The 24,249-nt window shown below is 47.7% G+C and overlaps 2 protein-coding genes across 3 annotated transcripts; one reads left to right on the top strand and one right to left on the bottom strand.

Moving 5' to 3' along the window:
• Positions 1-6,145: 6,145 nt before the first annotated feature.
• Bcl2l2 (BCL2 like 2) lies at positions 6,146-10,975 on the bottom strand. 2 transcript variants are annotated; one of them, XM_076545005.1, is made up of 4 exons: positions 10,825-10,975; positions 10,438-10,524; positions 9,552-9,991; positions 6,146-8,945 (listed from the first exon to the last, which is right to left on the bottom strand). In XM_076545005.1, exons 3-4 carry the CDS (start codon positions 9,981-9,983, stop codon positions 8,796-8,798), a joined length of 582 nt encoding a protein of 193 aa, XP_076401120.1. In that variant the 5' UTR covers positions 9,984-9,991; positions 10,438-10,524; positions 10,825-10,975; the 3' UTR covers positions 6,146-8,795. The 2 variants fall into 2 exon arrangements, with proteins under 2 accessions (XP_076401120.1, XP_076401121.1); XM_076545006.1 differs by having other exon boundaries at positions 10,776-10,826.
• Positions 10,976-18,899: 7,924 nt separating this feature from the next.
• Ppp1r3e (protein phosphatase 1 regulatory subunit 3E) lies at positions 18,900-22,861 on the top strand. The gene is made up of 2 exons (XM_006988498.4): positions 18,900-19,628; positions 19,738-22,861. Exons 1-2 carry the CDS (start codon positions 19,212-19,214, stop codon positions 20,158-20,160), a joined length of 840 nt encoding a protein of 279 aa, XP_006988560.2. The 5' UTR covers positions 18,900-19,211; the 3' UTR covers positions 20,161-22,861.
• The last annotated feature ends 1,388 nt before the right edge of the window (positions 22,862-24,249 follow it).

Raw genomic sequence — 24,249 nt, 5'->3', positions numbered from 1 at the left:
TGTACCTGAGGTCCAGATTTTGCCTCTATATGTGCAGTTTCTCCTAAACCAGACCACCTCAGTGGGGAGGCCTTCCAGGTTTCCCCTCCTGTCTTGAGACAAGTGGACCTAGCCACGGCGCACTTAAAACAATGTTGTGCTTTTTCCTAACTAGGTGATGAGTTCCTGCAGACAGGGGACCAAGTGCTGTTTATATTTGTATCTCTAAGTGGAGATATACACTCAGCAGAGTACACGTTGTGACTACTGACTGATTGCTCCTTCTAGGTGCCACCTTTCACCTGTAGTTTCCTAGCTTTCAAACCCTTCTTGAAGACCCCAGAGGAATTCCTCCATGCAAGTTCTCAAAACAGCTCTGCACCTTTAGATAAGCCAGGAGAGCTGGCCCTGGAGGCAGGAGGTTCCCACAATCTATTAGAAATTCCGAGGCATTTACAGGAGTAATGAATAGTAGTGCTAAATCCAAGAGGACTTTTTGTATCGAGACCAAACGACAAGTTTGAGAGGTGTATGTACACAAACACAACCCCAAAGTTAACATGGTTGTGGGGGGAGGGCTGGGCGAAACACCTCTAAGCACACCAAAGTCAGAAGTACCACTCCTTACACCCCACCGTTGCCCGCACTTCTTGGAATTCCTTACCTCAAGATCTTGGGAGCTGGGAGCAGAGTCAGCCTCTTCTTGCTGTAGATCCATCAGAACTAAAGCTGGTCACTGAAGATGGGCACTCCAGAGGAAAGTTCTCTTATACTGATTGTAGCCAATTCCAAACTTGAAGGTTTGACAGCACCCAACTGAATCAAGGCAATGTCTCACGACTGAGCTCTGGCTGGTCTGAAGCTCAATATATAGGCCAGGCTGGCCTTGAACTCACAGAGATTAGCCTATCTCTGCCTCCCACGCACTGGGATTAAAGGTGTGTGCCACCACGCCCAACTCTTTAAATACCTTTTAATTCTACCTTTGGCAAGCCCATGATTGTGTAACTAGCACTGGCCCTCATCTCATAGGATTCTCACCGTTGTAGGGAAAGTACTTCCAAAATCCTCTGCCCCTAAATCCTTTGGAGTTTTTCCAGACAGGATTTCTCTGTGCAGTGTTGGCTGTCTAGAAACTCACTCTGTAGACCAGGCTAGCCTCAAACTGAGATCCACTTGCCTCTGCCTCCCAAGTGCTGAGATTAAAGGCATGCACCACCACTGCCCAACTTTTTTTTTTTTTTTTTTTTTTTTTTTTTTTTTTTTTTTACTGTGTAGCTCAATATGGCCTTACACTTAAGATCCTCCTCTCTCAGCCTTCTGAGGTTATGGTTTTCTCAGCATTGTGGTATACATCTGAAATCTTAGGACTTGAGAAGTTGAAGCAAGGAGGATGCCAGAGTTCCAGGCCAGTCTGAACTACATAGAGAGTATCAGAATGAGTAGCTAGAGCTAGACTGCAATAACCTGTCTCAAAAACAAAACAAAATAAAACACAAGAGTGCTTGGTCCTCTTACAAAGGACCTGAGTTCAGTTCCTAGCACTCACATGCTCACAATCACCTGCAACTTCAGCTCTATTGGATTCAACACCTTCCGGGCTCCACAGGCACCAACACACACGTGCACATTCATTCTCTCACACACATATACATCAAACGTTTTTAAGTCTTTAAAAACAAAATACCTAAAGAGCCAGGCGTGGTGACATACTCCTGAATTCCTAGCACCTGGGAGGTACAACAGAAGGATTAGGAGTTTAAGGCCAGCCGCAATTATAGGAAAGTTGAGGCCAGCCTGTGCTACATGAGACCCTGTCTCAAAAAAAAAAAAAAAAAAAAATCTACATTGTCTGCTTTAAAACATAAATTATATTAAGTATGACACTGAAAACTATAAATTCTAGAAAGAGACAAAAATGTAAGCAAACCATAATATCCAACAAAAGATTATTTCGTACCTTTTGCGAGGTACAAAACATTCTCTTTTGGTGGGGGGAGTCTCAAGACAGGGTTTCTCCGTGTAACAGCCCTGGGTTGGCCTTGAACTCTCAAGAGATCCATCCGCCTCTGCCTCCCAAGTGCTGAAATTAAAGGCATGAACCACCATGCCCGGCTCAAAATATTCTTAAACTTGAAAAAAATGCCAGGTCAAAGCAGTAGAATATAAAATTATATATGAAGCATGTCTACAACTATATCTCATTTCCTTTCTTCTCTCTCTCTCTGTTTGTTTTGAGACAGGATTTCTCTGTGTACCCTTGGCTGTCCTGGAATGAACTCAGTGATCGCCTGGCTCTGCCTCCCAAGTGCTGGGATTAAAGGTGTGCGCCACCAGCATCCGGCTGCTCTTATATTTTTAATGAGTTTTTTTTACACTATTTGTGGCTTGCATTATATTTCACTGGACTGGTATTTTTTAAAAGATTTATTATTTTTATGTGTATGTATACGTGTGCCTGTGTGGATTTATGTTTAAGTATTGTATATATCAGCCGCGGCCCCCCCCCCCCCCCCCCCCCCCGAAGCCAGAGAAGATATCAGATTCCCTGGAACTGGAAGTATAGGTAGTTGTGAGCTGCTCTGTGGGTGCTGAGATGTGAACCCAGGTCCTCTGCAAGAGCAGTAAGCACTTTATTTTTGTTTTGCTTTTTCGGGACAGGGTTTCTCTGTGTAGTTTTGGAGCCTGTCCTGGATCTTGCTCTGTAGACCAGGCTGGCCTCGAACTCACAGAGATCCCCCTGCCTCTGCCTCCTGTAGTGCTGGGATTAAAGGCGTGTGTCATCACTCCACCACCACCACCACCTGGCCAGTAAACACTCTTAATTGCTGAGCTATCTGTCCAGCTCCTCATCCCTCTTTCACAGAGACCCTGGTATCTTCTAATGTGGTCTGGACTTGCGTGCATTAACATCTTAGCTCAGACCTTGCTCAGAAGTAGAATGGCCATTTAAATGAGAAAGGGCTGCTTAATTTCAGTTTTGACTGGATAGCTTTTTGTTTTGTTTTGGTTTGGTTTTTCAAGACAGGGTTTCTCTGTGTAGCTTTGTGCCTTTCCTGGAACTCTGTAGCCCATGCTGGCCTCGAACTCACAGATATCCATCCGCCTGGCTCTGCCTCCCGAGTGCTGGGATTAAAGGCGTGCGCCACCACTGCCCAGCTTGACTGGATAACTTTTAAAACATTTTATTTATGTGTGCATCTGTGTGTTCTGGTGCCCACAGAAACTAGAGGGTGATCAATGTCCTGGAGCTGGAGTTACAGGCAGTTGTGAACTACCTGACACAGATCCTGGGATCCGAACTCTCTTCCTCACAATCGACAGCAAATGCTCTTAGCCAATAAGCCACCTCTTTAGCTTCAATGATTGGTTAACTTTTTTTTTTTTTTTTTTTTTTTTACATTATTTATTTGAGGTGGGGAACACATGCGTCTTGGCACTTCTGTAGAGGTAAGAGGGCAACTTTTGGGACTCTGTACAACCTTTCTTCCATGTGGGATGGGACTTAGGTTACCAGGCATGGTGGCAAGCCTTGTTATCTACTGAGCCATCTCACCAACCCACTGAGTGGCTAAGTTTTTGATAAAAGGTCTGCCTATTTAGCCCTGCTGGCTTAGAACTCATGTAGACAGACTGGCCCCCAATTTTTAGTTCTCTTCCCGCTCCTGGGAACACTGAGATTGGAAATATATATATATATATATATATATATATATATATATATATATATATATATATATTTGTATTTATATGCCCCCACAGGGCTTGACTGGTTGACTTTTTAAAAACTTTCTATCTGAAAAACTTTAAGGTGCTATATCAGATATTTATGTTCATTACCCCCCCCAATCAGAAAATACTGATAGCAGAAAGAACAAAATCTACCCACTAGACAAAACCATAAATGGTATCTTGATCTACCCTTGTTGAAGTCTTCATTTAAATAGGGAAGTCAGACAGACACACAGACACACACACACACACACAGTGTGATATTTCACACTTACACACTATTTTCCTGACTTTTACAGGAAAATACAGAAAGTTTCTTATATGCTAATAAATGTATATTTTCAATTATACCATTCATGGTTTGTTACCTTGGACATGAGAGTTTCCCTTGACCATTTGATTTAAAATTAGAATATCTACTTATTTCCAACCTTGCTTTTCTTTACTTAAAATATTTTTAGACAGGGTTTCACATGTAGGCCAGGCTGGCCTTGAACTACCAGAGATCTGCCTGCCACTGCCTCCCTAGTGCCAGGATGAAGGTGTGTGCCATCTTTCTTCATAGTATTTGCTATCTTCTAACACGTTAGGAAAATTTTGATTCCCTTACTATAGTGTAAGCAACATGTGAGCTGAGGTGTATCTTTCCATTCTCTTTGCCTGCATGCCTAGAGCTGTACTAAATACACAGAAAATATCTGAACATTTTCTCTGAGTGAATGATGAATGAAAGCCACCATATAGTTCATTATATTGTATTTCCTGCTCAAATTTTCTGTTGTCTCTTATGTATGTGTTGAGCAGGACACTGAACTACTGATCCTCCTGCCTTTATTTCCCAAATGCTGGGATTATAAACTGGCAGCATCACATCTAGATTCTGGTTGTGTTTTTATTACTTATATAGCTCCCCATAACCACATTTAAAGAATTCAGCCAGACATGGTGGTACACACCTGGAATCCAGAAACTGAGTCTGTGGCTAGCCTGGACTACAAGCAAGATCCTGTTTCAAAAGAGAAAAGAAGCCAGGCAGTGATGGCTTTAACCCCAGCACTTGGGAGGCAGAGGCAGGCGGATCTCTTGGAGTTCAAGGCCAGCCTGGTCTACAGAGTGAGTTCCAAGACAGCCAGAAGAGTTACACAGAGAAATCCTGTCTCAAATAAATAAATAAATAAATAAATAAATAAATAAATAAATAAATAAATAAATAAATAAATAAATAAATAAATAAAACACAAACAAAAAATTTATAAAGAGTATCTATAATCTAACCATTTGTCAGAAACTGTAGGGTTTTGGTTTTGTTCTTTCCCCTGGCGATGAGTCTTATCTTGCAGCGTGGGCTGGCTTGGAACTGACGTGTAGTCCCAGCCAGACCTACACTCGAGGTCCTTCACCTAGGTGCTCTAGAACTACAGCATGAGGCAGATCTACCCCAACCCAACCTCCCTGCCCTCACAGTGGTCAGAAACTGTAACAAGTGTTGCCCAGCTTTGTTAACAGATCATCTGAATGATCTGGATGATTGGCATTTACAGAGGGCTATAGAAACAGTCGTGTGTCCCTGCAGACAGTCTGAAGTTTAGCGATCAGACCATCATAATGTTACTACATTTGGACTAAACTGTAATGAGGCTAATAGAGCAAACCTAAGACTGTCTGGATCCCCACTTGGTATTTCTAAAAGAACAGGGATATAAAATACTCTATTTGCCATCAATTATGTTACTAAGTATCTTTTCAGAAAACTCTGCCTTCTGAGTAACTGTAAAGCTTTGAATCTCACTGTTTTCCAGATTGCTTTGGCTGCCAAGAAACTCATAGCTGAGTTCACAGCCTAGCTTTTTTGTTGTTGTTTTCCAAGAGAGGGTTTCTCTGTGTAGCCTTGGCTGTCCTGTAACTTGTTTTGTAGATGAGGCTGGCCTCAGCTTAGCTTTTGTATTTGAGAATATTACTTATTCATCATGACCTCCATTCATTAATTACCCTTTTGCTTTCTGATGATTTTAGAGTCAAAGTCTCGTGAAGCCTTGGCTGGCCTTGAACTCACTATGTACCTGGGTGGGCAACCTTCCTGTCTCCACCTGTCCTGCTGGATTGCAGTTGATTGCCACCACCCCAAGGCAGAATATTGGGGAGGGGTTGGTGTGTGTAGGGGGCTCCCAATGTACCATATGCCTATACCTTCTTGAGACTCTGGTTGGTACAGAATTCTTAGGCTTGGGTGTTTGGCCACCGTAGGGTGTTGTGGTTGTTTTTTATGTTTTTGTTTTTTTCTTTCTTTCTTTCTTTTTAACTTAATACTTCCCCAAATCCCTGTAACTCTAATTATTTCCCTTAGCAAGGTCATGGTCATAAGAAATGACTGGTTTAAGGAATGTTCTAAAACCCAGGCTGTACGGTATAGAAGTCACAAAACCCTGTTCAGTACTTCTCATTAAATTTCTGGGCTTTATTTATTTATTTTTAATACGACCATTACATATTACACAAAAATAAAAGTCAAATGAACTTGGCATTTATAAATTATTAAATAAAAATACAGGAATATATATTTATATTTATAGAGCTTTTTCTCTTCTTCTAAACTAACCAAATCTGTTCTCCTGCCGTTTATGATTTAAAAAAGTAAAATAGTATATGTATGCCCTAGTGTAAGTGGAGAGTGGGATTAACAGTCGCAGGGCTGAGTCGCCCCACTTCCGCTCTTTCCTTGGCCTATAAAGCAAAGTCCCTATTTGTCCCTTTGGGCTTTGGAGAGCAAGAACATCCTCTCCACCTATTTAGTCTTTGAAAAATTATATCCATTTCCCTCATTTAAAAAAAAAAATGAAATGGATTTAGAAATTGGGAGCCATACTCAGCCCTCTTGGCCAAGAGTTAATCCAAAGGAACTATATGGCTCTAAAGACAGTCCCTGGTTTTCCCTGACAGGAGAGTCTCTGGGTTGCCACTGGCCCTTAAAGAAAGGGCAGAACAGGTCACAACTCCCCACTGTGGTCCCTCAGCTGAGCTCCCGGGAATCCAGACCAAGGCCTTTCCCCTCCCCTAACACGGCCTCTCCTTCCACCCTGTGTGAAGGCCCGAGAGCCGAGCATGGTGGTGACCTGACCATGGCTCCGCTGCTCCTGTCGGCTGAAGGCCTCCGGGAGTGCTAACTCGGGCAGATGTCCTGTGGGAAGGGCGGAGCGGGGTCTTCCCTGAACCTGGAGGAGTGCAGCTCCAGCTGGAGCTGATGGTCTAGTCAGTGGCTTTCCAACCTTTTTCCAGCAGCAAAGCCCTTACCACAAATAAATCTTACCCTGAACCCCGATACATAAGACAGCTACAAGGGGAGCTGTTCTGTCTGAGGGCAAATCGCCCAGCCTGTGCAGCCCTCCACCCCCTCATCTCCTGAAGGACTCCTGAGGCAACCCCTAGAACACTTCGGGGCCCTGCCAAGCAGTTTGAAAACCACTGGCCTAGTTTGTCCTGAGCAAGGCCGAGCCTCCCACTCCAACTGCTTGCTACAGATAGCTCTGAGTTTCTTAGATGAGCACACTCGAAACAGACCAACTGGCACATGCGGCCTATCACATCCCCCATAGACACTAGGAAAAAGTGCAACCCTCTCCAAAGCAAAAGTCTGGACTAAACACCTGAGGCCAATTTGGTCCCACATTCTAGCAAGCACAATATGATGCCACATTCTAGGACCAAGTGAGAAGTAGTCGAGTCAGTTGTGGTCTAGCTAAGCCGGTCAGTGCTCAGGATCACAGGTAGGGTTCTAGAGCACTGTGAACGGAGTCAGCATTGAGCAGCAGCAACATTAGCATCTCAGAAAGTGCAGCAGTGAGGTCTGGCTCAGGGCATGCATTTGGAGTGAGTAATCTGTCCCTCAAAAGAAAAAGCTCGAGTCTGGGTTTGTTCGAGAGCACTGGGCTGTGAGTTCTCCTGCGAGCATCTTCAGAGACTCAGTATTGACAACGCCTAGGCAAAGAGCACGGCTTCAAAAGAAACATCATAAATGTGTTTAGGTCATGGCATACACCTGGCCCTTGCTACAGCAGCACCAAAACCCACCGCACAGAACAGGCCGGTCAAGGAGTATCTGTCACCGTCCCACCCAAGGGGCTCAGAGCTGGAATGGTCCTCTCAAGGCATTGGCAGTCTCACTGAGACAGTTCAGGACCCAAACAATCTGAATTCTAGTTCAGCATGTACGTCCACATCCTCTAAAGGAAAACGAGAGCCCCGATTTAGAGTTTCTGCTGGATAGAGAGGTCCTAGAAATAGGCAACACTTTAGGCACCATTATGCCCCCATTGGAGGGGAAGGTGGCAGGCAGGTCCAATTACCAAAGCTGCTACCCAGCCAGGCTCCACAGCCTCACCCTGTCAGCCCCCGTCAAAGATGCACACAGAGGGCGATGAAGGCGGCCAGCGGCAGAACTCTTCTCTCCACAGCCTTGCCAAAAACTCTGAGCAGTGCCAGAGCCCTCATCTAGATACAGTAGTCGCCCCTCAGCCTGGAGGCGTAAGGTCAAGGGTAGGGCCAGAGGGGGAAGGGCAGTGAACTGGCCCTTGTTCTTGCCACGGCAAGAAGGAATGTTTTCTCTAAATTTTCCCATCACCAGATTCGACCAACAGCCCAGCATGCACATGAGCAAGCGTGCATGTCCAACATGCACACGTGTGCCCATGCAGCCCACAGCCACAGCCATTTCATCCAGCCACCTGACCACCAAGCTTCCATTCCAAAGGGAGGTGAGTTCTAGGTTCCTGAAACCCCATTCATCTAACGGGGACACAACTCTTTAAATAAGTTCACCTTCCCTGGAGCCTGTGTGCCCCCGCTATGGGCATGATCCCTCCCACCTCCCCCCAAGCCCTGGGACGACTCCATCTCCTGGGCTCCTGGCCTTGAAACATTCTTTAATGTTTCTTCTTGCCATCTGCCTGGCATGCTCGGCTCCCCCACACACTACCTTCCCTGCCCTTCTCTGATCCATGACCATCCAATTTCTTCCAAGGGCATTCTCTGTTCTGCTCCAGCTCTCCTGGCCCCTGGCTACACCTAGCCCCACCTGGCCCTCGACTTGCTCACTTGCTAGCAAAAAAGGCCCCGACAGTAACCAGGGCCCCCAGGGCCACGGCCCCGGTCAGCACTGTCCTCACTGATGCCCAGTTCCCCTCCCGCAGCCGCCGCGCCTCCTCCAGGGCCCCGTCCCCGTACAGAGCTGTGAACTCCGCCTGTGGGAGAGAGGGGAAGTAGAGAAAGAAGGAGAGAGGGGTATCAGGAAAGGAGAGTGGAGAGAAGAGGGAAGGAAGAGTTCCAGTTCCATCCACTGTGAGCACCGCCCACACCCAGCCCCTCTAGCCAGAGCTCTACCGCCTACAAGGAACCCCCCAGCTCCCTGCCCAGGGCATTTTGGCCCCGCTGAACTGTCTGCATCAAGTGAGCCCCATCCTTTCCCTGGCAGACAATTCTGCCCAGAACTGGTATCCTTTGCTAAGGCTTGCCTGACCGCACCCCATCCCTGGTCCTCCCCACGGTCCAGGCTGTGCACTCAGGGGCCACACCTTTTCCCTGGAGGCTCTCTTTGGGTTCCGTTTATAAAACTCTAGATTCGGTCTTCTGCTGGGGACCATGAAACCCATCCAGTGATGACTGCATGGCAGCCCTGGGGTACAGTTAGCTTGATGCTTTCAGTCTGATTCCACTTAAACAGGGGACCTCGGCCCCGATGGCTCCTTCCCAGCACAAATGCCCCAGCCTCCAATCGGAGGCCCCCCTTTTTCCCATGAAGACCAGCTCTGCAGAGGGATGCGTAGGGCAGCAATTGAGAAGCTCCTTACCCAGCCCCCACTGCTGTGGATCCAGTCGGCCAGGCGCGTCTCCAGGTAGGCCACCATCCAATCCTGCACTTGTCCCACCAGGGGCTCCATTTCTTTGTTGACACTTTCAGCACACAAGGCAGCCCCAAAGACAAAGAATGCCACAAGACGGCCCCAGTTGGGGCCCCCTTGGAAAAGTTCATCGGAAACCTGGGTGAAGCGTTGCTGGGCTGAGCCTGGGGTCACGTGTAGCTGAGCGGCCAGGTCGGAGAAGGTGCGCCGGAAGCGTGTCTCAAACTCGTCTCCAGCAGCCCGCATGGCTTGGTGCAGGGGGTCAGCTGCTGGGCCCTCCCCTGGGCCAGCTCCACAGACATAACCCTTCTGCCTCAGCTTATAGCCTACAAAGTCAGCCACTAGAGCCCGTGTGTCTGGGGCTGAGGCTGGGGTCGCCATCCGGGCGGCTAAAAGGAGCAAGGATAACAGACTGACATAAATATGTAGAAAATAGTGAGAGAGACCCAGAAGGGATATTTCCTGTTTGGCCAAGCTCCTGGAATAGGTGAAAATGCTCAGAGACCAAACTAGGCAGGGACAAGCAAGAGCAAAGAATTTAAGTCATGGGATAGGTCCAGGGCACAAGCAGCTGGCCACGTATAACATGTCAAATTAAGTGTGCAACGGGAAATTTTGATTTTAGACCACTTCAGATTCTTTTCACGTGACAGCACCGTGTGACACCTCTGCACCCCCAACCCCACAGTACACACCTTTGGGGCTATAGGAGGAGGCTTAGGACCCCCCCAGGAGCATAATGTGAAGATGCTGGCAGAGGCACAAGATAGGGAGGAGACGGGGGGGGGGGCTGAAAAGCAAAGGTTTTGGGGGCAGAAAGGAAGAGGACACTTACCCAGCCTGGATGGCGCTCTTAGGACCCAGTGCTGGTGGCAGGCAGCTCCCAGCTGAGGCCTTTCATCCTCCCGGCCAGAGTGTAGCCCTGGAAAAGGGAGGGAGAGAGCAGAACTAGGTGAAAAGGGCCAGGGATCTGGGTCTGGCCCGGAAGGGGCTGGAATTGCAGCTCCTGGGACTGGGCCCCTGCCTCCAACGCTCTGCCAGCTGTGTGGCCGATTCCATGTTTAATGACTGCCCTCTCGGGAAACCCGGGTCCACGGGCTTCCTGCCGACACCATCTCTACAGCCGGTTCCCCCAAGTGCAGCCCAAAAGCCCAGCTCCTCCCTTTCGCCCACCCTTAGCTGGTCTCCAAGCCCGCCCGCCAGCCAGGTTAGGGAATCTCACGGGTCAGGCCGCAGCCAGGATCCGGATCCGGTTGTTTCCTGGTGGAGGAGCTAAGAGGGAGGGAGAGAGGGAGGAAGGGAAGGAAGGAAGGAGGGAGGAGGGGGGGGCCTGGAGGGAGGGCCCGGCGCCGGGTGATGATGGGACCCAGAGATGCGTCCAGAGAGAGGGGCGGGGCCGGGAGGCAGGGCTGGGAAGGGCCACAACTCCTGGAAGAGAGGGCCATTGAAAAGCTGTTCACAGGCTCCGGTGACCTGTGCCTGTGCCGGCTGCCTGCTAAGCCCACAGCGAATCCAGAGAAACACACCGGGCCTCAACATCTCGGTGCAAATGCAGCATTTCCGGAAGGTCTCTCCTGTTCAGGCGCTTGTTGAACTTCCAAGCTTCGGAGTGTGTGCCTGGGAAAAGAAGAGGAGTTCTCATTAACCTGGGAACAGCGCCTTGCCCTTGTGGAACACTAAACCCAAAAACACTTCCTCTCAGGACCTTTAATCCAGTGGGCTCTTCCTGGGCTGGAACTTCAGCCAGACATCAGGGTGCGAGGCCTTCGATTGCCATGTCCATAAGCACTCTTCATCTTTTGTAATCAGATTGATTTTCATTAATTTTTTTACCCACCACCTGAATTAATTCTCATTATTTAAAAGGCACAGATGGGCACAAGCTTACTAATCTTACACACCCTCCCTAAAGGCAGGTTGCCAATGTAAAGGTTAATGTCTGTTTTACAGATTACGTGTATCTATAAGTTATATGTGAATATGTATGTATATGTATATATGTTTTTTGAGACAGGGGTTCTTCTCTGTGTAGACCTGGCTGTCCTGGAACTCACTTTATAGACCAGGCTGGCCTTGAACTCACAGAGATCTGCCTGCCTCTGCCTGGGATCTGCTAGGAATAAAGGTATGAGCCACCCCCAGCATGTGGGGGTCAGAAGCAGGTGTGTCTCTGTGAGTTCGAGGCCAGCCTGGTCTACAGAGCTAGTTCTAGGACAGCCAACACTACACAAAGAAACCCTATCTTGAAAAACCAAAAAAGAAAAAAGAAAGGTGTAAGCCACCACCACCCAGCACATGATAATATATCTATGTAGAGCAAGTTCTCAGGGCAAGAAACATTCTGACCACAAACAGGAGGGTACCTGCCAGCATGCTGATTCTCCTACCCTGGACTCTTGAAGCTGGCCATTTCTTCAGTTGTTTAAAAACTCTATCCAAGACCAGAAAGAGGCAACCCAATGCTTCTTTGCTTCAGTTCTTTTTTTTTCTTTCAAGATTTATTTGTTATGTATACAGTGTTCTACCTGCGTGTATCTGTGGTGATATTTTGAACAAATAAAATTTGCCTGAAGATCAGCGGACAGAACAAGCCACTAGATTAAACACAGAGGCCTGGCAGTGGTGTCACACACCTTAATCCTAGCACTCAGGCACAGGGAGAAATTTGTCTGGATCTCTGTGAGTTCAAGGAAGAGATTAGTCCAGCCTAAAAGAGAAACAGAGCCAGGCACACACCTTTAATTCCAGCACTTGGGATCACATACCTTTAATCTCAGCACTAGGAAGGCTGAGACAGGAAGTGATATGGCTGGGCAGAGAAAGGAATATAAGGCAGGAGACAGAAACTCTTTCAGAACTGAGGAGTTGGTAGGTTAAGAAGTGATGGTTATGGCTTCCTCTGCTTCTCTGACCTTTCAGCTTTCACCCTGATATTGGGCTCTGAGTTTTTATTAAGACCAATTAGGATATGTGCAACATGTATCCCGCAGGCCAGAAGAGGCACCAGATCTCATGACAGATGGTTGTGAGTCACCATGTGGTTGCTGGGAATTGAACTCAGGACCTCTAGAAGAACAGCCAGTGCTCTTAACCTCTGAGCCACCTCTCCAGCCCCGCTTCGGTTCTTTCTTGTTGCTTCCCCTTGCTTCTCCCATTAAGCCTTGGTGCTCTCAAGTAAACGGATGTTTCTTGTCCCAGTCCTAAATAACCAACCCAGAGGCTGAATATGAATTATAAATGCTGCGAGCCGCAGAATAGATGCCAGCTGCTTGTAGCTTCTTCTCCCTGACTCTGGGAAGAAATCTCCACCAGGCAGTTACTGGTGGGGACTTCAATATATAAATGCTTGGCCAATAGCTCAGGCTTGTTACTAGCTAACTCATACACTTAAATTAACCTATAATTCTTATCTATGCTTAGCCATGTGGCTTGATACCTTTTCTCAGTATGGCATCCTCATCTTGCTCCCTCTGCATCTGCTGGCGACTCCTGGCTCCACTCTTCCCATCATTCTTAGTTTGGTCACCCCCTCCTATACACTTCCTGCCTGGATACTGGCCAATCAGCATTTTATTAAACCAGTTCAAATAACAAAACTTTATGGTGTACAAGAGGATTATTCCACAGCATTCCCTCTTTTTTGTCTAATTAAAAAGGAAGGCTTTAACTTTAAAATAGTAAGATTATATACAACAACAACAAAAAAAAACAGTTATCAAGTAAGAATTACAGTTACAATATCCAGTCTATTTGTATTTTATTGGTGAAATTATTTTGGCCACTCCACGTAGTTAAAAGGATATTTATTTAATGGCGTAACTCACAAATTAAGTGACAGGTAGGTCATGGGGTCTGGGAAAGGTGTATCACAATCCAGCGGTGTTCTCTGGAGCTCTGCTCGGTCCACCTCCAATGTTCAGCGTCCTGGCACAGAGAGAGCACTGGCCCATCTAGCTCTCGGGTCTCCAGGCACCTCCCCTGGCCCTGCCTCGTAGGCATGACAGTTGCCAGAGTCTCAGTAGGGGTTGGAACTTCCAGATCCAAGCTGGAATGGCTACCCACTACAGTATTTGGCAAAATTAGAGAATATACTCTATCATGTATCTTATCTTTGTGAGTTCAAAGTTTTGTACCTAACTTATCTTTTATCATAACTAAAGAAAACTATAACTATCTAGTCTTCAAGCCAGGTGGAGGTGGTGTACACCTTTAATCCTAGCACTCAAGAGGCAGAGGCAGGCAGATCTCTGGGAGTTCAAGGCCAGCCTGGTTTACAGAGTGAGTTCCAGGACAGGCTCCAAAGCTACACAGAGAAACCCTGTCTCAAAACAAAACAAAAAACCAAAAACTATTTACTCCATCAAAGACTCCAGAAGGATGAAATGTTACCTAATGACAAGGTCATCAAGCTGCCTAGAGAGTCACCCAAAGTTTCTCTGCAACGTTGGGACATCCATCTTTGGCCTACAGGCCTAGCATATCTGACAGACTTTCCTGTGGAGCAGGGAATTTTGAAGGACTGTCCTACCTTGTCTTGGCAAAGATTGGCGATCACCTGTTTTTGCATCCTGCTGGTCCAGTTTGGACAGTAACTGCCAGCAATTGAGGCAAGGGCAGTTTCTTTGTCCACATGGCTAGCTTTTGTCATAAAGAAAACAAACTCCATATGGAGTTTCTTCAATGTCCATCATCCTCTTTGAAGTAATTGTTGCTGCCAGGAGCAGATGTGTCTCACTGTCTAGAAAAGTCTAAGTCCTTAAACCTTTTCAAATGCCATATTCTGTATGTCTTTGAAGTGTTCAAAGATTGCCTATCTATCTGAAATACATCTCTATATGACCTTGAAAACCTAACTAACATGACTATAAGTTTGCTTTTATAAATGACTATTAATCTATATTTCTTTTTTTTTTCCAAGACAGGGTTTCTCTGGTAGTTTTGGTGCCTGTCCTGGATCTCACTGTCCAGGCTGGCCTCAGACTCACAGGGATCCTCCTGGCTCTGCCTCCTGAGTACAGGGATTAAAGGCATGTGCCACTATTTATCCTATCATTTCTATATCTCCCTTTTTCTTTTCAGAACAACATCCCTGAATCTAATCTCCTTCGTTTAGCTTTTTTCTGACCATTACCAATAACAACTTGTAACCAACCCCCCTTAAACAATAATAATGCAATAATAATAATAATAATATAATAACAATAATAATCTTTTGGGAATGTGGGTGTAGTTCTCTAGACTACTTCCTATTGATTGGGGGTGCTTGTATCCTTTAGGGGACCCTGAGAAAATTTAAGATAATGGTTAAATCTTGGTTGGAGTAGTCTGTGAGGCTGGACCATCTCAGCCAGCAGCCTTGAGGCTGTTCTGGATGCAGAACTCAGAGGAAACTGCAACAGAGATGCTCAGAAACATTGGATCATTTGGGCTGTCTATTCCCATCAGAGATTTTTCAGAAAGTCTTTGTGTGCTCACCAGAGAAGCCACGGTGATGATAGTAACAACCCATTGTGGGAATTCATTTGTGTGTGTGTTCTTAGTAGGTGAGTCTGTCCTTGAACCCACAATCTCTATCTATGCCAGCTTTCTAGATTAGTGACATTGCAGGTGAGCCACCGTACTTTCTTTTCATGTATAATTTTTGTTCTCACATCATTCCTTAGGTTACTTCATCTTTATTCCATGAAAAAGGAAACCGAGGCCTGGGAAGGTTGTCATTTGCCCAAATCTAGACACCAAGGAGAGAAGCTAAGACTTAAATTTAAATCAGTCTGAGCGGTAAGTTTGGACTTTGACAGTGTATTGTCTGAAGATGACCTCTTCTTCCCGTTGGCAGTCAATGTTGTTCTTATAGTTAGAATCCATGGCAATTCTGAGTTCTTTTTCTGTTCTCTGACTCTGAACACACAGCCTAGTCCACTCTTTCATAGTTAAATCCTTTCTTCTTTGTTCTTGGACTGATCGATCATTCTAGATGCCACCAGCAAGACACAGCCCCCCCCATTGATTTTTAGAGACAGATCTAGTTTAAGGCTTTCATTTGCAATATGGTTTATTCTAAGACATTTACCTGAAATAAATATACTTTGGGGTTGTGATGTGCAGTGGGGTCTCGTGTAGTTCAGGTTGGCCTTGAACTCACTGTGTAGATGAAGATGACCCTGATGAACCCTCTACCCAAATCTCTTGATTACTGCAGGGATTACTGGAGTACACCCCACACTGAATATGTTTTTATTACTGACCTTAAGAGACCCTAATATATTTGTCTGACCTTTTATTTTTAATCTCTTTGACAGCCAGGGCTGTGGTTTATTCAGATTTGTGTCTTCATGTTTAAATACACCAACAGTCAATATTGACTAAATGAATCGATTTTGACACCTCTGGCCAATCTCTGAGCAGTTCCAGACAGATGTTTAAAGATTATTGCAGTTGTTGTCCAAGAACTAACGACTGACTTGGAACAAAGATTCAATGTCAGTGTGAGCGCTCAGAACGGAGTTGTCAGATAGCAATTTATGTCTCGTCCAATGTTGTGTCCCTCGAGAACCTTCCCAGCCCCACACTGCAAAGCCGAAGCACGACAGTGCACGCTGTAAACGAGACAGCAGAGCCTTTGCCAAAAACTCCAGACCATAACTATCCAGGAACCTCCTTGGTTTTCCATCAGTGACATGCTATTCCACCGGACTGAGGAGGATCCCTTTACACTGCCTGACTGTAACATTAATGAGCGGACAATTATTCTACACCTTAAGACACAGAGTCTGTCCATGCATTTTAGGTGTGAAATAAGAAACAGAAACTCAGTACTGTTTTTAAAACGAGTCCTAGCTGGTATTGCCATGTTTGCGGCTGCCGTGAGAAGACACCCAGAGATGTACTGTGTAAGATGACATACATCTCACTGTTTATTTCCAATTGAGTCACTTGTGTTTTGTTTTGTTGAACCATCCTGTTGTCAATCTACAGACTTCATGAGCTCAGTGGTAGAGTATACACCCAGCATACACAAGGCCCTGGGTTCAAACCCCAGCACCACAAGTAAAGAAATGAATTTAGAGATTTCATTTTTTCACCCTAATATCTTCTTCTTCTTCTTCTTCTTCTTCTTCTTCTTCTTCTTCTTCTTCTTCTTCTTCTTCTTCTTCTTCTTCTTCTTCTTCTCCTTCTCCTTCTCCTTCTCCTTCTCCTTCTCCTTCTCCTTCTCCTTCTCCTTCTCCTTCTCCTTCTCCTTCTCCTTCTCCTTCTCCTTCTCCTTCTCCTTCTCCTTCTCCTTCTCCTTCTCCTTCTCCTTCTCCTTCTCCTTCTCCTCCTCCTCCTCCTCCTCCTCCTCCTCCTCCTCCTCCTCCTCCTTCTTCTGACAAGGTCTCTCTACATAGTCATGGCTGAACTCACTATGTGGACCAGGCTGGCCTTGAATTCACCTGCCTCTGCCTTCTGAATGCTGAGATTAAAAGCATGCACCACCAGCCATGGCCCAATATTTATTTATTTATTTACTTATTTATTTAATTTATCTGTGGTTTTTTTTTTTTTTTTTGAGACAGGGTTTCTCTGTGTAGCTTTGCGCCTTTCCTGGAACTCGCTTTGTAGACCAGGCTGGCCTCGAACTCACAGAGATCTGCCTGCCTCTGCCTCTCGAGTGCTGGGATTAAAGGCGTGCGCCACCACTGCCCGGCTAATTTACCTGTTTTTGAAGCAGGTCTTACTATATAGCTTTGGCTGCCCTAGAACTCACTATGTAGACCAGGCTGGCCTTGAACTCACAGAGATCTACTTGCCTTTGCTTCCTGAGTGCTGAGATCAAAGGCATGCATATGTATCACCATTCCTTGTGTCATTTTATTTATTTATTTATTTATTTATTTATTTATTTATTTATTTATTTATTTATTTATTTATTTATTTATGGTTCTTTCTTCTTTTTTTGTTTTTGTTTTTTTGAGACATGGTTTCTCTGTGTAAAAGCCCCACCTGTCCTGGAACTCACTTTGTAGACCAGGCTGGCCTCTAACTCACAGAGATTCTCCTGTCTCTGCCTCCCCAGCGCTGGGATTAAAGGTATGTATCACCATGCCCAGCCCATTTTATTTAAAAAATTTTTTTTGTTTGTTTTTCATGACAGGGTTTCTCTGTGTAGTTTTGGTGCCTGTCCTGGAACTCACTCTGTAGACCAGGCTGGCCTCGAACTCACAGAGATCCGCCTGCCTCTGCCTCCTGAGTGCTAGGATTAAAGGTGGGCACCACCACTGCCCACCTTATTTAAAAAAATTAATTATGTGCTTATACATAATTATATATTATGTCCATGTAGGGGCTGTGCTTCTGTGAGTGCAGGTGCCCTTGGAGGCCAGAAGAGGGCATCAGATCCCCAGAGCAGGGCATGCTCTTCGCACTGAGCCATTTTTCTAGCCCCATAACTTCCACTTTTTTTATTAGATGTTAACATTATCATTTAATAAAAATACTAGTATTATCATTAACTGTTTTAATGTTGTATTAACTAAATGATTAAGAGAGCGCACACTAGAGTTTACTGCCGAGGTCTTAATCCTAACCTTTCAATTAGTAACTATGTGACACTGGGCAAAGATCTTTTCCTTCCTCTCTCCATTTTCTCATCTGTAGCATTTGTAACAATTACTGTCAATACTGTAACAATGCCTATGGTTTGTGTTAGAAACCTCTGTAGAGGGCTGGAGAGATGGCTCAGCAGTTAAGAACACATGCCGCTCTTCCAGAGGACCCTAGTGGATTCTCAGCACCCAGTTCTAGCGGGTCCCATCTACCTGTAACTCCAGCTCCACCGTATCTGATGTCCCCTGCCGGCCCCTGTGAGCACCTGCCCTCCTGTACACATAAACCCCGATACCATACACATAATTTAAAAAATGAAACAAATCTTGGGGAAAAAAAAACACATCAGTAGAGAAGTTAGAAACATGTTACAAACCACTGTAAAATGGTCACTAGCATATTTTTTCAAAAATGAAACTGGAAAATAGCCAGTCCTGTGTCTATCGCTCATCCTTTGGCGTTTTCTACTTGAAAGACTCTATCTAGGATTCGTGACCTTCCTTTCTCTACACCCATCATCCCCTCTATTCCAAGCTCTGGGGAGAGTTAAACCCTCGGCATTTTGAACTTTGCCGTGCAGGAAAACGAAAAGACTACTCTTTCCTCCCGGCTTTAACCCTTCTCATACCGGAGTAACTCATTTGGGACCCAAGGGTGGAGTCGGTGCCGCCCCCTGGTGCAGCAGTGAAGACAGATACCGGGCCACCTGTCAGAGGGCTGTGGGCGGGGGCCGGGTCAGCGAGGCCCGCAGAACCGAAGGCTGAGCGCCGCTGAGCGCACGCTCAGAGCAGACAGCTGGAAGCAGGCAGGACGGAGAGCCTAAGACACCGGGGCTGACCGCCAAAGGGAGGGAAAGGTGGTCAAGGAAACCGGCCAGGCCAAGTACGCGGGGCGACAGCCAGGAGAGTCCAGGGCCAGCGGTGGCTGCCGAAGCAGCCCTACACCTTATGCGCGGACGCAGCGCAGGCGGGAGAGCGAGGACGCGCCGGGCACGGCGCGCTGACCCCGCTGGGGCGCACGGGTGCCATGTCGTGCGAGCGGCCTCCGCGCACCGACATCCCTCGCAACCTGAGCTTTATAGCAGCGCTGACCGAGCGCGCCTACTACCGCAGCCAGCGGCCCAGCCTCGAGGAGGAGCCGGAGGAGGAGCCGGGGGAGGGCGGGACCCGGCCCGGTGCCCGCTCCCGGGCTCCCGTGCCGGCTCGGGGCCGTAGGGCCCGCTCTGCGCCCGCAGGTGGCGGCGGGGCCCGGCCAGCCCGCAGCCGCAGCCCCGACACCCGCAAGAGAGTGCGTTTCGCCGACGCGCTGGGGCTGGAGCTGGCCGTGGTCCGCCGCTTCCGCCCGGGGGAACCGCCCCGGGTGCCCCGCCACGTGCAGGTGCAACTGCAGAGGGACGCCCTGCGCCACTTCGCGCCCTGCCCGCCGCGCACCCGCGGCCTCCAGGTAGGCGCCCCGCTGTGCCCCGTCTCCTGTGCCCCCCTCTCCCCGGACCTCGGCCTGAGCTCTCCAAGCCCTACCCTGCCTGACCTGCCTCCCTGCCCTCTCTCCGCAGGAGGCGCGCGCCGCCCTGGAGCCCGCCCGCGAGCCCGGCTTCGCCGCCCGGCTGCAGGCGCAGCGCATCTGCCTGGAGCGCGCCGACGCGGGCCCTCTGGGCGTGGCCGGGAGCGCGCGCGTGCTGGACCTAGCCTACGAGAAGCGCGTGAGCGTGCGCTGGAGTGCGGACGGCTGGCGCAGCCTGCGGGAGTCGCCTGCCGCCTACGCCGGCCCGGCCCCGGCCCCACCGCGGGCGGACCGCTTCTCCTTCCGCCTGCCGGCGCCTCCGGTCGGCGGCGCGCTGCTTTTCGCCCTCCGCTACCGGGTGACCGGCCGCGAGTTCTGGGACAACAACGGCGGCCGTGACTACGCGCTGCTTGGGCCCGAGCACCCGGGTGGTGCCGGAGTCGCCGAGCCCCAGGGCTGGATCCATTTTATTTGAGACTGGGCTCCTGCCGGCCACAGCAGGGAAAAAACAAAAACAAAACAAAACAAAAACAAAAAAACAGAGGCACCCGGGGGGCGGGGGAGGCTGTGGCATCAGGAACCCGGGAACCACGGTTGGCAGATGGGTGGAGAGCGGTCCCAGAGAGTCAAGCAGAGGAGGCTGGAAACCTCCTGCGAGGCTCAGAGACTGTAGGGTGGAGAACATCAGCTGGGTGTAAGTGAAAGGAACTCAAGGAATTCGAGGAAGGAGTCCCAGGCTCTGGAAAGTTAAGCCTCCTTGGGCTAGGACGCATTATGGATTGAGCAACCTTGATGTATGAAGTCCAGCCCAGTGACGTCATTCGGATTGCTTCCCTCTTGCTGGCCTTACCACCTCAGGTCCCCTATGTTCTTCCCATCCTAGCTTTATCTGAGCCGAAATTGCCTTGCTTAGCCCCAGAAATTTGACCATTGGCCCCTGGGCCCTGGCAGTATGACAGGATTCCCTTGACTCTCAGCAGTTCGTGGCTTCAGTCTTCAAGGCACGGTGGGAGAGCGTCCTTCAGCCTCCGGACAAGCCCCGTTAGGAATATAGAAACTAACTCCGGGCCTGCCCTCATAATTGCCAAATGATGGGGCATCTAAGGGGTTTGCGTAGTCATGCTTCCAGAAAGATGAATGCCAGCCTTACTTTTCTGGGTGCCTTCTTAAAACCTTGAAGCACTTTATGGACTGTTTGTCAAGGGACAGTGAATCATGAAAAGTCACTACTGATTGATTCTTTGTGCCTCTGAAAAAGAGGAAACCACCGAGTGTATGATTGAGCAGGTTATTTGGGCTGGGGTGGGGCTCCTTTTTCCTCTGTGAGAAACTGGATCTGAGTTAGGTGGCTCCCTATAAGGCTACCTTTTTTTTTTTTTTTTTTTTGGACAGGTTGGACAGGGTCTGTAGCCTAGGCTGGCTCCGGCTCTCAGCCCTCCTGTAGCCTCTGCTGTGCTGGGGTTATTGGTGTAAGCCACTGTGCCCTTAGGGCTACCTTTTGGTGTTTTATGATCTGTTCCAGGCACGGTTATAGGTTAGAAACTTTTCTCCAACCTAGTGCTACAGTTAAAGCCCACACAGCAAGCCAGGGGTAGTGGCTGTTTGAGTTTGAGGCCAGCCAGATAATATGATTGACTACCAGGCTATCTCGGGCTACATGAGACTGTCTCAGAAAATTAAAAGAGGAAACAAGGCTTACCTAGCCCAATGAGCCTGTGGTTGGGGGTTTGTTTGTTTTGGGAGGGGCGCACAGATGATCCAGGACACAGGAAGCATAACCAGCCGGTAGCCACAGTGCATTCCACAGCTTCCAAGCCATAGCTCATCCTCTGCCATCTGGTTCTTGCTTTTGCCTCCACAGACTTCCAGTCTGGGTCCCCCGAGAAAAAGGAGAAGGGTATTGCTGTTAGGGAAAGTGATGGATGGGAGCCCCAGAATGAAACAGCGTTGGAACCCCGGAGATTATGGGTATAAGAAATGGAAAACAAGAATGGCACCAGAAGGTGGTAGTTTGATCCATATCCTGGGCCGTTGAAATGGAAACCCTGGAGTCTAATGTAATACCCATCCACATTCGCACCTCATGTCCTTCCTAGGGAGGCGCTACGTTTTTGCTGGTTGGTTCTCCTTTCCTTGTCTTTCTCCCTTCCCTCACTTGTTTCTTTTTAAAGATTTATTTACTTATTATGTATACAGTGTTCTGCCAGCATGTATGTCTGCAGCCAGAAGAGGGCACCAGATCTCATTACAGACGGTTGTGAGCCACCATGTGGTTGCTGGGAATTGAACTCAGGACCCCTGGCTAGCGCTCTGGACCTCTGAGCCATCTCTCCAGCCCCCTCACTTTTTGTTTGTTTGTTTGTTTGTTTGTTTGTTTGTTTTGAACATGTAGGGCATTGATTTGCCTTTATTTCCTCCCTGCATCCTTGCTGGTCTCTGTGGGACATCCCCTTTCCCTTGAGAGGGGATGGGGATTTTAGCTCCTTTTCTCAAAGGCCGTAGTTGATCCACCGTCCACAGATGCCTCCTTGACAGTTCTTTAAAGGGGAAGGATGTTCCTAATGTTACAGTTGAACAAGGACCTCGCACATCCCTTCCCCTAGCCAGTTTCTCAATGGAACACCTTATCCCACCTCTTCTCCGACAGGTACCCACACATACACTCAGAATTCAGTTTGGGGCTTGCTCCTTTGCCCCTCCAGTCATTCCCCAAACAAACGAACATCTGAGCATCATCTTACCTGGTGCAGAAGACGGTTTGATGCATCCTGTGGATCACCTTCAGGTTCAGCAAAGTAAAGGGAGGAGCTGTCTGGACACCAGTGAACAGTGTACTCTCTAGTCTAGGTTCAGTTGTTATGACAACGTCATTCCTAATGTGTGTGTGTGTGTGTGTGTGTGTGTGTGTGTGTGTGTGTTACTGTTACGTCATATTAACAATAGTAACAGCTCCCATTTAACTTTTGTGTGCTAAATGTGTTTTACATGCATGTTTAAAATAGCACTGTGACTTGAGTATTATTATCCCTGTTTTAGAAATAAGGCTAGGCTCAGTAATTTGTTCAGGAGTGCAGGATTGTGAACCCAGGAAGTTCCCACAGTCTCTGTGTGTGTAACCATGGTGGTATGTATTTTTCTTCCTTTAAGAGCAAAATTAAAAACTTTGCTATATATCATCTATTGTAGGGAAGGACCATTGTTCTTCATTATGCTGTGCCTTCCTGTCCTCCAAGGGCCCCAGACCTTTATCTCACCGTCACCTGTGCCAGCATCCCAGCTCTACAGGGTCATCAGGGCACTAGCCCATCTGTCTGCTAGAGAACTTGGGGACCCGCTTTAATGCCTGCTTTGCATACAGTGCGGTTCTCTCCCGCCTCTGGCCAACCCTCCACCATCTGGGCCACTTTCCCCCTCCCCCTCCATTATCCTTGACCAGGAGATTCTTTGATGTTCCTTGAGAAAGGGTCCCCACTTAGGACAACTGCTAGGTAGTCTCTGCTAGGCTTCCTCTCTAGGATTCCTGGTATTACCAGTTAGGTAAATGAGAGCTTGGAACAGGACACCCCGTTTCCTGAACTTTCTCTGTAAGAGGTACCATGGCTTATTCTATATGGAATGCTATGGAGCCCACTGTATATGGAAGAACAGGAACCTTCTAGGTTGTTTGGTTTTTTGTTTGTTTGTTTGTTTGTTTGTTTGTTTTTGTTTTGTTTTGTTTTGTTTTTGAGACAGGGTTTCTCTGTGTAGCCCTGGCCGTCCTGGAACTTGCTTTGTAGACCAGGCTGGCCTTGAACTCACAAGGATCTACCTGCCTCTGTCTCCTGAGTGCTGGGATTAAAGGCATGCGCTGCCGCCCTGCCACCACCCACATCTTCTGGTTCTTTACTGAGCTGCTACAGCACTCGAGAATAAGCTGGTACTTTTCTCTAGTCCCCAAGGTTGGATGGACCTGGACTGACCTACCTCCTTTTGCGCCCAAACAGTAGGTGCCTCGTCCTTGGAACCCTGGACTAACAAAGCTGACAGTATACCACAAGCCTTGTACAGCGGGAAACGGACCTATTACGAACTGTCTTGAGTGTTATCTGTGTGCCTAGTCCTTTTGAGAGTCCCAGAAGATAGTTCTCGTCCAGATGGCTGCTTTCCTGGTACATGAGTTCAAGATTCTCCCTGTCTCTGGCCTTTCCTTACCTTGTACTGGGCTAGTGTAGCAGAATCATAAATCCTACCACCTATCAAAAAAAAAAAAAAAAAAAAAAAAAAAGCGAGACTCCTTTTCTTTCCTCACACTGTTCTTTCCGAGACTCAACCTACATTTCTTACAGTGCATAAGCAAAGAACAGTATGCCCGGGGAGAGCTCAGACATCAGCTCCCACACCTTGCTGCCCTGGTCCAGCCAGACATGGGAAATGGCGGTGGTTAGTTGCTTGCTCAGATTTTAGGAGTCCTGCATCCGGCCTGTGGTGGAGACTTTCTCTATGGTTCCCACACACTGGAAAGTGCCATGAGAGAACACGACTGTCCTTGAGGATTGCAGCGCAAACCCCCTTTCCCTTCCACTGG

The sequence above is a fragment of the Peromyscus maniculatus genome, chromosome 9 (genome assembly GCF_049852395.1).
Source record: "Peromyscus maniculatus bairdii isolate BWxNUB_F1_BW_parent chromosome 9, HU_Pman_BW_mat_3.1, whole genome shotgun sequence".
Lineage (NCBI taxonomy): Eukaryota > Metazoa > Chordata > Mammalia > Rodentia > Cricetidae > Peromyscus > Peromyscus maniculatus.
The sequence above is the reverse complement of the archived record's forward strand: the minus strand, read 5'-3'. Positions and strand labels throughout refer to the sequence as shown.

Bases quoted from the DNA above. Each gene is read 5' to 3' on its own strand.
- Bcl2l2 (XM_076545005.1), bottom strand. From the start codon at position 9,983: ATGGCGACCCCAGCCTCAGCCCCAGACACACGGGCTCTAGTGGCTGAC. The intron at 8,946-9,551 runs GTAAGGAGCTTC...TCTCTCCCACAG, and splicing joins TCCACAGCAGTGGGGGCTGG to GCGGAGTTCACAGCTCTGTA.
- Ppp1r3e (XM_006988498.4), top strand. From the start codon at position 19,212: ATGTCGTGCGAGCGGCCTCCGCGCACCGACATCCCTCGCAACCTGAGC. The intron at 19,629-19,737 runs GTAGGCGCCCCG...CTCTCTCCGCAG, and splicing joins CGCGCACCCGCGGCCTCCAG to GAGGCGCGCGCCGCCCTGGA.